General features: G+C 49.8%; 1 protein-coding gene across 1 annotated transcript; it reads right to left on the bottom strand.

Moving 5' to 3' along the window:
• Positions 1–1381: 1381 nt before the first annotated feature.
• Positions 1382–8586, bottom strand: KCTD17 (potassium channel tetramerization domain containing 17). Its single transcript, XM_010190040.1, has 8 exons — positions 8389–8586; positions 7273–7381; positions 5708–5799; positions 4669–4764; positions 4171–4296; positions 3390–3468; positions 1923–1938; positions 1382–1505 (listed from the first exon to the last, which is right to left on the bottom strand). Exons 1-8 carry the CDS (start codon positions 8578–8580, stop codon positions 1382–1384), a joined length of 834 nt encoding a protein of 277 aa, XP_010188342.1. The 5' UTR covers positions 8581–8586.
• Between the last annotated feature and the right edge of the window lie 4401 nt (positions 8587–12987).

Raw genomic sequence — 12987 nt, 5'->3', positions numbered from 1 at the left:
GATGCTTTTCTGAACAGGGTAAAAAAAGCCTGCAAGCCTGGGGATTGCAGAGGAAAGCAGGCAGACTCTCTTCCCCCTCAGTGTTTCCCAGGGAGCATCCCAAGGTGTTTTTAGGCCAGCCATCAAAAAGAGCTGGGGTTGAGGTGGGGAACACACCACACCACAATGGTCCCAGGCTGATGTTTTCTGATAAAAGGAATAAGGGGAGTTGAACTTTCAATGAACCATGTGATTCAGCCACAATCTTATGCTGGAATATTTGCTGAAAGAAAATGTGACCGATGTAGTTAGAGATTCCAGTAACTGTGAAATCAATCTGCCTCCCTCTTCCTTCCCGCTGCTCGTCCTTCTTCCCCCTTCCCCTCCCGTCACTCCTCCTCTTCCATCTCCCTAATTGCTTCTTTTCTTAGCTGCCGTGTGCTGATCAGCGTGCTGCTCAGTGTGCTGCTCAGCTCAGCCAGGCAGCTCTTCACGTCTCACTGACTCCTAGGCACAAGTCCAGCATCATAGCCCTGAGCGCATGTTCTGCCTCCCGGCTGGAGCAGCACTCAGCCTCCACTACACCTTCCTCAGGGAAAGTACCTCAGTAAAAATTCTGGAGCAACCTCCCATCCCCTTCCTTCAACTCCTCTAAATACCTTTAACATAAAGGATTCTCAACTGCTTCTGTCTCCTAACTCAGATAATCTAGGAGGTGAAGGAGAGGGCGTCAGGGCACAGTGCTTAGATAGTAACTGCTAGGGGTTTGGTTTTTTTTACTAAAGATATACACATCCACTATGGGCCACTCTCTGCAATTAGAAATAAAATTAATTTGAGGGGTTTTTTGACTCTAGTTTGCCTTACCTTGTTAAAAATTATCTTACAGTTTGAATCTTATTGACCAAACTCCAACCCTGGCACTGGCAACTGGCAAATTTCCATACACCTGCCCTCCCTCTTTGCTGTCCCCCAGGCACGGTGGGGACAACACGCAAGTTACGAGGTGTTATGATTTAGGGGTGCAGATACCAATAAGCTAACCTGCTCTGTAGGCCAGCTGCCTGCAGTAGGGATGCAGCACAGATGCAGTGGGAAATACCACAAGTCCCCAGAAGACAGGCACAGCACAGCAGCTTCTGGTGGCTCCAGGTGAAGAATCCAAACTCCCCTTCTCCAGCTCCCACACCCTTCTACAAGCACCAAATTTCTGCCACTTGAAATGAGAGGCAGCAAGGAGGAACAGACTGTGGATTTTATTCAGGAGTTACAACCTGGTGTCCTTACAAGCAGCCATGAAACAAACACCCCGCTCCCCGAGACAGGGATCTCCTGGTGCTAGCAGACATTACATGAGGTGCCAGCATGTTCCAGGTACCTGGGCAGCACACCTGTCTCCTGCTCACTCTGACGACAAGATACCAAGAAGGGAGATACCCAGCAGTGGGGCACCCCATGAGCAGTCCAGGTGGCCCAGAAAAGGGCAGTGGCTCTGCATTTGCCTTCTCGTCACAGGCACAGACCAGCTGCAAACAGCAGAAACGGCAAAGACTGGTCCTTCAAAAGCTACCACCACCTTGGAGCCCCAGTTGCATCCAGGGCGCTCAGGAAGGGACCGCAGACTGCAGTGGCTGATCACTGATGTCCCCAGCAGGGGCCACTGTGACATTAAAGAAAGCCAGCCTGCTAGGCATGGCAGGGGGCCGTGGGCTCCAGCCACTACAGCAGCCCAGGGTCTCCTTGGAGCATCTGCCTTCTTCTAGGGGCTGTGGCTCAGGCCTCCGAGGTGAGTTTGTAAAAAAGAACGGCTGCATGTGAAGAGTGAAGGGGACTGGACAGTGTCACTGTGGGGCAAGGGGCTGCCATACACTGCTGTACAAAAATAAAGGTATAAACCAGAAACTGAAAAGCTGGAGTGGAGTGTTGAGATCACATCCTCAGACCTCTGGCTTGTAACAGCTAGAGAAGGAGAGAGAAAGAGATAAACAAAATCAAAAGCAGAGAAAAAAATTATTGAGCATGGAGGGGAGAGTGAGAAAGAGGAAAAGGGAAATGACAGAGGAAATGAGAACAGAAGAAAAAGAAAAGAGATGAGGAATGAGGGTGAGAGAACAGGGAAAAAGAAAGGAAAAGTCTGTGTGATTAACATACACTCTTTTAAGAGAATAACACTCAGGTCCCACAGCCATGGACAAGGAGGCTCTCAGAGGGAGAGAGAAATGTCTGCCAGCTAACAAGGGCCCTCCACCAGGATGGACAGTGGCACTGAGCACTTCTGGTTTAACAAGAGCCCCACAGTTTTCCAGTATGAGAAAGGAATCCTATTTTTAAAGTTTTTTGTACCTAGCCCCATGCAGCCTGGCCAGGCAGCCTCACTGAGCAGCAGGAGGAGCAGAGAGGCTCATTTCACACACAGCTGCAAGAACATGTGGAATGTGGACTGGCCGCTTCTGTTCTGCCTTCACCACCCTCTCCCACTGCACTCTCACCCTGGAAGAGTTGGTGGGGGAAAAGCCCAGGGAAGTGAAAGCGAGGAGGGGGAAATCACAGGCTGCCTTCTGCAAACTCCTCTCAGGCTGACAGGGAAGGAGCTGCGGACAGCAGTCTGGAGAAGCTATCTGGCATGTGTGTCAGGCAGACACATAGCAGACTTCCCCCTCTTACCCATGCTACCCCTGCCTGCTTTGCATTAATTTACACCCCTCTTCATTTCTCCCAGCTGCGCTCTCCTTTCTGCTGCCAGAGCCTCTGGTCCTGTGCTGTAGGGCCTGCTTGGTGGGTAAAGCCACACATAGGATGAGAATCAGAAAAGCCGTCTTAGGGATGAGTCAATCTCCCCTCCCTCCCCCTCCCGCCCCAAGCTCTATAAACCAGGGCCATACCCACAAAGAGGGAAGTGAGTCACTCATGCAGAGCTCAGGCTGGTGGGAGCTGAGAGTGCGGACAGGTAACGTACCTGCAGAGGAGGAAAAGTGAGGAGCAGAAAGAGACAGGGCCCCAGGCAGGGACCACTCTGAGCCCTGGGGGGCAAAGAGGGAAGGATGCTGGAGGCTGGGGAGTGGGGCAGGATGGGAGGCAGGTGACAGTGCGGGACGGAGATGGAGGGGTGCAGGAAGGAGGGTCCGGAGGAAGAAAGAGTTTAGTGCAATCCCGAATAGATGGACAGTCTACAAATGAAAATATAACCATGAATAAACCAAACCATTTAAAATATAAACCAACAGCCATGGTAACAGCTCTCCCCTGTGAGCTTTATCTCCAGAGAGACTCAGGCTTCTGGAGTGGACTTCCCCCACACCCCATACCTGCCCTAGTCCTTCCCTGTTGCTAGCTGTGAGTTCTCACCAGAAAGGTGGACGGGTCTATGCTGGGGGGTTATTTTTATCATTTTCCTCAAGGATTTGCTGCACCTTTCTCCTCTGCTTCTGCTTCTGCCTCTGCCTCCTGCTCCACCTCCTGCTCTTCCTCCTCCGGGTCCTCCTCTGTGCTCTGTGGCCCAACATGCAGGACAAAGGGAAGAAAGAGTGGAGATACTTGCAAGATGAGCCATAGCAGTTCTTTCTGACACACAAGGGAATAAAGCAATGGTCATGACACTGGAATAAAAAGAGAACTTTCCCCGCGGCCAAGACAGCTCTGGCTCAGGGAGTCTTCCTCTGGAGCATCAGGCCAGGGCTGTCTAACCTACTGACAAGTGGTATGATCCCACTACCCAACAACTGCCATCTGTAGCTCCTTCCTGCATCCTAAGTGTCTACACAATGTCATGCACGGCCACAGCTTTCTGTCCTTCCCTCAGAAGGGGAGAGGATGATCTCCTGCCCCTTAGACTGGGACTTGGCAAGGAAAGAGAACACAACCTTTGGGGAAATCACACTCTAAAGGCAGAGTGACACACACAGCATGCCCATGAGGAGGCATGAGGGAGATGTTAGAGTAGCATGAGAAGTGCCAGGGTCACTTGCTAAAGCCATTTGCCACACACAGCTAGACACCACCACTCTCAACACGCGCACTCCTCCTTTTGGGCAATGGGTGTAATGTCAAGGTGCTGAGCACCAGGACTAGCATGTGTATTTTATCACTGAGGTGTCCCATGGTCACAGTGGAGAGAGGAAAGAAAGAGGGAGCAAACAAGAGTGAAGGGTCTCATAGACAACAGGAGCACAGTCATAGCAAAGTTGGTCTCACCTTGGCTTTGTGACTGGGCTCAGAGCTCAAGCCATTGGAGGAGCTGTACAGCTCTTTGGAGACCACACACAGGAACTCTGTCTGATCCTCACTGCCGTAGTTATAGGATGAGCCAATGTTCACAAGCTAGAAAAGACGAGAGCAAGAATCACAAGCACATGTTACTGCAAACATTCACTTCACCTAGGGAGCGAGGCAGAAAGCCCATCTAGCAGCATGGAGTTCAATCCCTACCCCCAATAGAAAGGCCTCATAGTTAAGCTAAGGAGGCAGCACAGAAAACCAGGAGGAGTCAGCCAGGATCCAAAACAGCTTGACCTCACACAGCATCCTCTAACCTTCTAGAGAACAGGCAAGAGAGAGCCAGTGTCACAGCATCATCAATGACCGACCCAGTATTTTCAGAGAGGGAAGGCACCTTGCCTGGGGACTGTATAGTACCCATGGTTTTTTCCCCAAAATACAACTCTTGCCCAGCCTCCTCTACCTTACCCATACCTGCTCAAAGCGCCATCCATCTGACATAGTGGAAACCATCTGAGTGAGCTCCTCTTCCTGGCACTGTAGCACACGGTAGACATGCTTAGGAGGCACCTGGCAGCAAAATTGCAGAGCATGTTGACAACGAGCAAATGCTAAAGGCTGCTGCTTTTCTCCAGAAAGAAGTGGTCATACCCCTTTTTGACAGACTTGTCCTCTTCCCCATGTACCAGACTAAAGGGGAGTGGAAACCACAACCAAATTTTCAACTGTGCTGTCATGGGAAGCAAGAACAACAGCATCTCTTCTGGAGAGGAGAGATGGAGCTGAGAGCTTCCTGCATTGTCCCCAGAAGGTACTGGGCTCTTTGGATGGGGAGTTTGCATTTGTCATTACAAAGTCATTTATGCAAATACCACAAATGCTGACGGGGTTTTGCAAGCACAGAGTGAGTATTTTGCTGGAGGCTTACAACCTGAGGCACACATGATGAAAAGTGAGATGTCAGCCAACACTCCCAGAAGACAGATTTTAAAAGGTTATTGGCCGTGACAGGTGTGATTGTGCCAGAGGACTGATTCCTCATGTCTCATTCTCTGCATTCAACTCTTCCACAGACATCTCTTCACCTGTTCCCTCTAGGTTTCTCTACAGGTATTCCCATACTCTTCACTGTGATTACACTCCTAGGACTCCCTACACCAGAGCTCTCCTCTCTACGCCTCCGCTCTCGTCACAAACATCTTTCCATATCCCACAGCAACCAGCTGGCTTCTTCCAAATAGAGAGGCTGATTTGCTTTCAGGGACTATATCCAGCATTACTTCTAGGGATGCAAAACAAACCTGTAACTTGTTTATTGTAACTAAAATGGTGGTGGTCTGTCTCCTGCAGGATTTTGCTATGCAGACATTAGCACATAAACTCCAATTAGCTGCTTCTTTCCATTCCTTGCTGCTTCTCTCAAGTTCACTCTCCCTCTAGACTCACCTCTCCCTTTCCACATTCCCTCCTTTGCCCACTCCACTCTATCTTTCCTTGCCATTTCTCTCCATACCTGAGTTACTGTGAAGTTTTTCTCCTCCAGTCGATCCTTGATGATTCGAATTAAAGGACCAATGTTATAGAACTCAGCTTCCTCCAGGACCCCTGAGAAAGAAACACAGAATGAGCACTAGCTACCACCTTGTTCAGGTCCTTTTTGTAAGGCAGTGAACAGCTAGTTCTGATCTTGTCACCAAAAGACCCTAAAAAAATCCCAACTGTCCTCCTGGGTCAGTTGGAGTTGCACCCACCTTGCAGCCCCATATGATTTCAGATGGTCTTTGGGTGTCTCCCTTGTGCTTCACCTCAAAGCAGGTAAACAGAGAAGTGTTTTGGTTTTTTGTTTTCTCTATGGTGCCTGCATCCATCACCTCTCCTGAGACTCACCTGTTTCCTAACAGGCGTTCAGGGAAAGGGAGGTGGGCTCCCAGAAGGTGAGTTAGGGGCAGGTGGCTGGCAGCCAACACTCACATGTCCCCAGGGCAGTACACAGTGCAGGTGGGAGGACTGACCCTTCTCTACCTGACACACTCAGACCCCTTCAAGTCCCTCATTCAGCTGTGAACATCTAACAGGTTAGTTTTGTGCCAGGCAGAGTGTCTGTGGCAGGAACAAAAGGCAGCATTAAGCTGTGAACAGAACTCCTGTTTGTGCTTCAGCTTTGATGTTAAAACCTTTGGATGAACTCTGTCTGGCCTCAAGATTACAAGCAATGGCAAGCAGGAAAAACCTCAGAGTCTAGTTTTTTGCAATTCTGTACCATTGCTTAGATATCATTTGGGAATTATAACTCATCAGATGATTCGGAAGAAAAATTTCCTTGTGTTAGGTAAAAATATGTAAAACAGAAAGACAAGAAGACTAATGAACACACAGAAACTGTGCTTGGCAAGGGCTGGACAGAATAGCCTGTCTTTGGATTTGGCTGCTTGTTACACTCTAGCATCCAAAAAATAACGAGGCATTGGGGATTGCTGGCTGGTAACACTGTGATGATGTTACTGAGTTATCCTGTTGGATCCTTGTCAACCTCAAATGAGGGACTGGTTTGTCTGGCTTGCTCTGCTGGAATTGCTGCAGTCCACAACCCATCAAAGCACTAGAAGCATAAACTGTGTATCACTGATTAATGATGGTCTTTATTACAGTCAGTAGAAGATATGAGCTTGGTCTCGTTTGGTCTTCTGGGTTTTCATTCCTAATTAGAAACACTCAGTCATTAACAGAAAACTCAGTCACAAAGCCTGGTGAAAGGGGGATCAGGAACAAGTAATAAAATGGTTTATTGAGGCTGAGAGATCTTGCCTATTTCTGTCTCGGTGACATCTCTGCTGACCTAACAGTCATGAAGCCACGACACCAGTAGAATGCCTTTCCCACCGATTCTAAATTCCCTTAGTGAAGGAAATACCTCTATGCTTTCCAAAAGCTGCATGCAGGGATAACCTTCTCAAATCCCACCCCCGCCCTCCAACCTCAAGAAGTAGAATGAGAGACAACAAGGTCAATAGTAAGTCCTACTGTGTCCTGGCTATGGCAGCAATGTTAAGTGGGAAGCTTCCGAGCTCCAAGACTCACCCTCTTCAGCCATATCTTTATCCAGAACCAGCTTCCCGTGACGGAGGAAGTTCAGGATGGGTCCAAAGTAAGTGGGGTCCCGGTCTATGAGGTAGGCACCAGTCTCATCCTAGCAACAGAGATAGACCACGAGGAGAAAAACCCCATAGGAAATGTATCACCTGCCCTCAAACGCTCCAGACTAAAAGAAAATACAAACCCAAGCAAAAATGCCCACTCCTTGGAAATCAGGGGCTCTGCCCATGGTTCAGCTCCTCTTGGGTACCATCACTTACACAGCACACATAGCAAAGTACCACAAAGGAAGAAGATGCCACTGTCAGTCCTTTGTGAGATGATCCAAAGCATGATGATGATGGACCAAAGTACAAGGATCCCAAAGCACATGCATGCTCAGGCAGTGACACAGAACAACAGTCAGCCAGTATGCAAAGGCACAGCCAGGCAGGGGAACATCTTAGCCTGCACCCACAGGTGAGGTGGAGAGCAGGCCTTTTTGCAAAGCTCATCACAGCACCACAGGGTTTTGGAGAAAGAAACATAGATTTTTTTAACATTTTGACTGCACTCTTAACTTTCTGCAGGTTTCATTCCCATGGTAAATGGCACCAGACTCTACAATTTACTCTCCTGAGATGGACTACGGAGAGCCCCTAGCAAAACCAGCCCAGCTTGGATTTTAACTCCTGCATCGTTATGCTCAGCATGCCCATCTCAGCATGGACCAACCCAGCTGAGAAAACCTAAAAAATGTAGGCCTCAGGCTCCTTCTGCCACTGTGCGTACAGGCCTAGTGTGAGAGAGGAGAGAGACCCCTTTTAAAGGACAAGGCTGAGTCGTGCAGATACAGCTGGGAGGTAGTCCCAGGGGATGTGGGGAGAGGGTGCAGAGGGGAGATGGCCGCTCTTTTCTCCAGTTTGGGAAGACAGTGCCAGGCTACAACACAGAAAGGTGGGATCTGGCAAGGGGAAATCCTTCCTGGGAAAGCAGGGAGGAAGAGGAGGCATTTTTTAGTTCCTCCTGCAGCTGTCGGGGGTATGGCTCCACTCCTGCATCCCTCCAAACCCTCCCCATGCTCAGTGAGGCACGGTGCGGGAGGCAACCCAGCTGCCTTACCCGGTCCGACTGCAGCTCCTCGCCCTGGCACAAGCGACACAGGAAAGATTTCTGCTCCCGGCACAGGGTCTGCCTGGTGGTGAGGAAAACGGTACCCCCCACATTGAGCCTCACCCACTTGGCCTGGGTCCCAGCGGGTGCCTGCGTGCCCCAGGTGCACCGTAGCCCCACGGCACCCTGCATCTCCTCCATGCCCTCCATCCTCATCCTCATCCCCCGCTTCTCGGCGTGCAGGGACTGCCGCAGGTACTGCCTGCTGGGGAATGCCGGGATCTGTAGTTTATCTGCCTCTGTCTCCGCAGCAGCCGTGTTTACCGGGGCCCAGGGTCCTCTCTGTGACCGCCAAAAAGGTCCCGAGGGGAGGAAGGATGCTCTGTGCTAGAAGATATCGCTGCGGCTATTAGCAGCAAGCAAAATTGTGCTCTACAGTGCTGATGCTCCCCGGCTTTTCCCCTCTTCCCATTTGCACTAACCCACTGGGCCGGCCAGCACTCCTGTGGTGTTATGCAAAACTCGTCAGCATGTTATTTCCACAGACATCCTCTCTGGCTCTTTAATAGTTTCTGGGAACTGTAGTTTGCAGGAACAAGCACAAAAGGGTGCTGGGAACTGTAGTTTTCCCAGCCCTCTGTCCCTGCAAAGAGGATGCTGTAATGAGGGGGGCTGCACTGTACTACACGACTCCAGCGGTGCGGCTGGGAGGCTGCCTGCTTCCAGTGCTGGGTCTTGCCTGCAAGCTCCCTCGGAACCTGCACCCTGGCACTCAGCAGATTGAGCCCGTCAGTGCTGTACTCCACAGCTTTCCCTTCAGGAGATCCATTACCCCAGGCTCGCAGCTCAGTGCTGCATCAGTTACCTCGCTGTTCTTGCTGCAAAATGTGCAGACTGCTTGCTAACTTATGTAGGGACGCTTTTGGGAACTGCATTCTGGATTTGCATGAAGTGCTGGCAGGGGGCAGGAACAATTTTTCTTCCAGCTTGGAAGGGTTGCTGACTCAGCAAAGTCCCCCCCTTTGCTGCCCTAGCAGCACAAACCACGCCAGATAGAGGCCCCCTGCATCCTTCCCCTGTGCTCCTGCCACCCCTGTCTGTGTCTGGGCAACAGAGAGCTCAGATTTTAACTTAGCTCTGTGCGGAGTCTTATCTCTGTCTCCAGATACAGTCTGAGGCTGATGTGCCAATCCTGCTGTACCGAATTTAGCCCTGCCTCTGACACTGGCTCCTGCCTAGCCGATCCTGGCGCTCAACAGCTCATGGCTCATGGGACTCTGTTCAAATGAGCTCCTTGGCACCGACACAACCCAAACGAGCTCTCTCTCCAGTAGCTCTGCTTTCCCCACTCCCACCTAAGCACAGTCCTGCTTGCCAGCAGCTCAAGCATATTAGGAACAGAAAGGCTGATGTTTCACCTGAACGTGGCCCAAAGCCTTCCTTCACCTAAGCTACTTGCTGACTCTTTCTTGTCAGGGCAATGCAGCACTGCAGGGACGCCATGGAGCCTTGCAGACACTTTATTGCTCTTGATCTTTGTGTCTTTTGAGGTGAGGATTTATTGGGGGAAGAGGGTGGATAAAGAGAAAGATTATGTTGTATTCCTATATTCCTTTTCTTTTTGTCCTTCACTCTTCTTGTAGTTAGAAATCACTCCCTTTAATCACTACAGGACATGAAGGCAGTGTCACCCTTCCCCCAAATCACCCAGGACTTCCTTCACAAAGACAGTGCAAGTGCGTACTTTGCTCCTTCTGTGGAGGAGTGCAAAGGGGAGGAGGGGATGAGAGAGTAACACGAAAAAGGTTTCAAGATTGCTGTCCTCTAGCTAATTTAAGCACAGGAACAATTCAGCTGCTGTAGGCTGTAAATGCAAATAACTCTGGATCTCCTTGGATTTGTATCAGGAACTGGCCAGTATTAGGGAGAGGATGAAAAATTACTTTTGCCTACCTGTACAGAGCAGACTTTGGCCCAAACTAGTGCCCAGCCCTTGGACCAGTCTCCACTGAGCAAAGATGCTCAAATAAACACTGACCTGAGCTGAAACACTGAAACACAGCTCTGGGCTCTGGGATTGCTGCCCTCATGCTTCTGTCTCCGAGTCAAACCATGACAAATCTGAGACCTCTGCCCTGCACTCTGGTGTGCAAGGGATGCAGGACCCTGTCTGTGTGGGCTGCAGCTCCAGCAGAGAATTAAGGCAAGGGCTGTGCCTCTCTGATATGAATGCAGCAGTTGAGGGTGGCGGCCTATAGCCCCTTATCTCCCTCTCCAAGAAGTCTGTCCTGCCTTAGTCTTCTTTCTCCTTCTATCAGGGGCTCATCCTGTCTCCCTTACCTCCTCTCATAGCTCCTCAGCCTCTTGCTCCCTTTTAGGTCCATGTCTTGTTTCAGTGCCTTCTTCCCCATGTTCTCCCATGCCAATGCTGCTCATGGGTCAGGGATGGTCTGTATTCAGAGCACGTCTTCCTCCACCAACACCAGCTTCCATTTGTGGCCAGCACCTCAAGGTTTGTTCACCTCAGGGCCACAGTGTGAAAGGCTAGTTGGTAAATCTAAAGAGCTACACTATGAGTAAGGACAGAAGTCAAAGTACACCACTCCCATCCCCAGAGCCTTCTTTTCTGCAACATATAGAATAAAATTTATTGGAAACTCCCCAGGCCAGGGTGTTTCCCATAGCACACAAAAATCCTCTTCAGGAAGAAGTCAGTCTGGGGTCTGTTAGCAACTGAAATGCTATGATGAGTTGGTGGTGTAGGCTGAATACAGGCCTGATTCACACACCATCACCAGACATAGTTCTGAGATGCAACTAGCATGCCCTAGTTAAGATTCATTAAAATAAAGCAATAGAAGAGAGGAAAAATAAATTTAAATAATCCAATGGCTGTTCCTTCTGCTTTGATGATAACTATATATAAAACACACACACACAGAGACAGGAGCAAGCACAAGCTTACATGGAGGAGTGTGACTGTGTAACACCATACAGCCCTGTTAAATGCCCAGTTAAATTACGGGGACAATTGCACAGACAGACTGGGGCAGGAAAAGCTGGACAGCCACTGGGTAGACAGGTGATGGAGCTGAACAAGAGATGAGGAAAACACTGAGTTTCTAGTTTCAGCAGCCAGCAGGCCTGCACTTGCAAACCTGCAGAGAGCTACACACACTGCAGCGCCCCGTACATACATTGCAGCCTGATGAGTCAGCTGGGTACGTGGCGTACAATGCGTCGCTGATGCTGCGGAGCTGCTTGCAGGGAATTGTTGCATTGTGGAGCAGCGGTGGGAGCAGGGGTCACCGTGTGTTGGCACAGACAGTGTCACCGCTCTGGCAGACTGGGAACAAAAGTCTGGGATTAGAGAAGAAATTGTCTCCTCTCTCCATAGGAAGTGGAAGGAAGGACAAGCAACGCTTTGACATTTTACTGTTAAGCTAAGAGTGAACTAGGCAAAGAAAACTCCCTACACTGGACTTGGGGGTGGGAGGAAGACCCTTCACTTGCAGCCAACAGAGTGCAGCTTGACTGTCAGCTGAGCCAGGCATATCAGAGCCAGAAGAGAAACACCCCACAGCACACAGGCAAGCTAGTCCTTCTCCAGCTCCTTGTGCTTCGTTCAGTCTGTGGGCAATGTACCTGCATTCAAAATAGTGTGTAAAGTCTGTGTGTATATGCACATCACTCAGCACCTCTGCTGGGAGAGTGCAGGGAGGAGGGGAGAGAACAGTCATGTAGCACCCAGTTGCGAGCAGGGACCAGGAGAGAGGAGAGGAACAAGAAAAGCCCCTGCAGGTAACAGCAATTACCATTGCTCATGCAGTGGGTGTTAGTGGGAATGGACAGCAGCGCTGGCAGAAGAAGGGATATATTTGGATTTGGGAAAGTTTGCAGGGGAACAAAGGGTTCGATGTAAAAAAGTGCAACCTGACTGCTAGGCAACAGTAGGGAAGGAAGAGGAAGGCAGGGTATGAAGAAGACATGTGAGGAATGAGGGACTGTGGGATTGCTGTTGGAGAACCATTGACCTGCCTGTTTTCAGAGTCCAAAACTACATCAGGACAGAAGTACTGCAGATAGTAAAACATACCAATAAACCAATAAAGAGTTTGCATGCTGGCCTCAGATTTACAGAGAGCACTGTAAAAGCTGCAGTCTCAAATCAGCCACAGTTCAATGTGAGCCTCTTCCTATATCAGGGCTGTAATTTTAGGTTACTTTTTAGCCACCATGAGCCCTATCCCACCAACGATATGCTATTCCTCTTTCCCAGTGGCAAATTTTCCACAGGAGAGCCAGTTTCCAGTTCCCATAGGAAACCCTCCCACTGAGTCAGGGACATAAAGATCTGCAGAACATTTATAGTCCTGGTGCGAGTCCCCTCAGCTGTTCCATATGTCCAGTAGCATCTGGTATGGCTCAAAATAGGCTTTTGCAGTCTCCAGGCTCTGGAAACATTGTCTCGGTTTCCACAGCCTTCTCAGTGCTTTGCCTGCAGCGTGAGAACAGATCACAACTAAAAGGAGTAAGAGTATCCGAAGACACTCTTGGACAGATTTTCGGTATGTGATGTAACAGGGCATACCCCAGAAAGACAAAGTA

The sequence above is a fragment of the Mesitornis unicolor genome, unplaced genomic scaffold (assembly GCF_000695765.1).
Source record: "Mesitornis unicolor isolate BGI_N332 unplaced genomic scaffold, ASM69576v1 scaffold17618, whole genome shotgun sequence".
NCBI lineage: Eukaryota > Metazoa > Chordata > Aves > Mesitornithiformes > Mesitornithidae > Mesitornis > Mesitornis unicolor.
The sequence above is the reverse complement of the archived record's forward strand: the minus strand, read 5'-3'. Positions and strand labels throughout refer to the sequence as shown.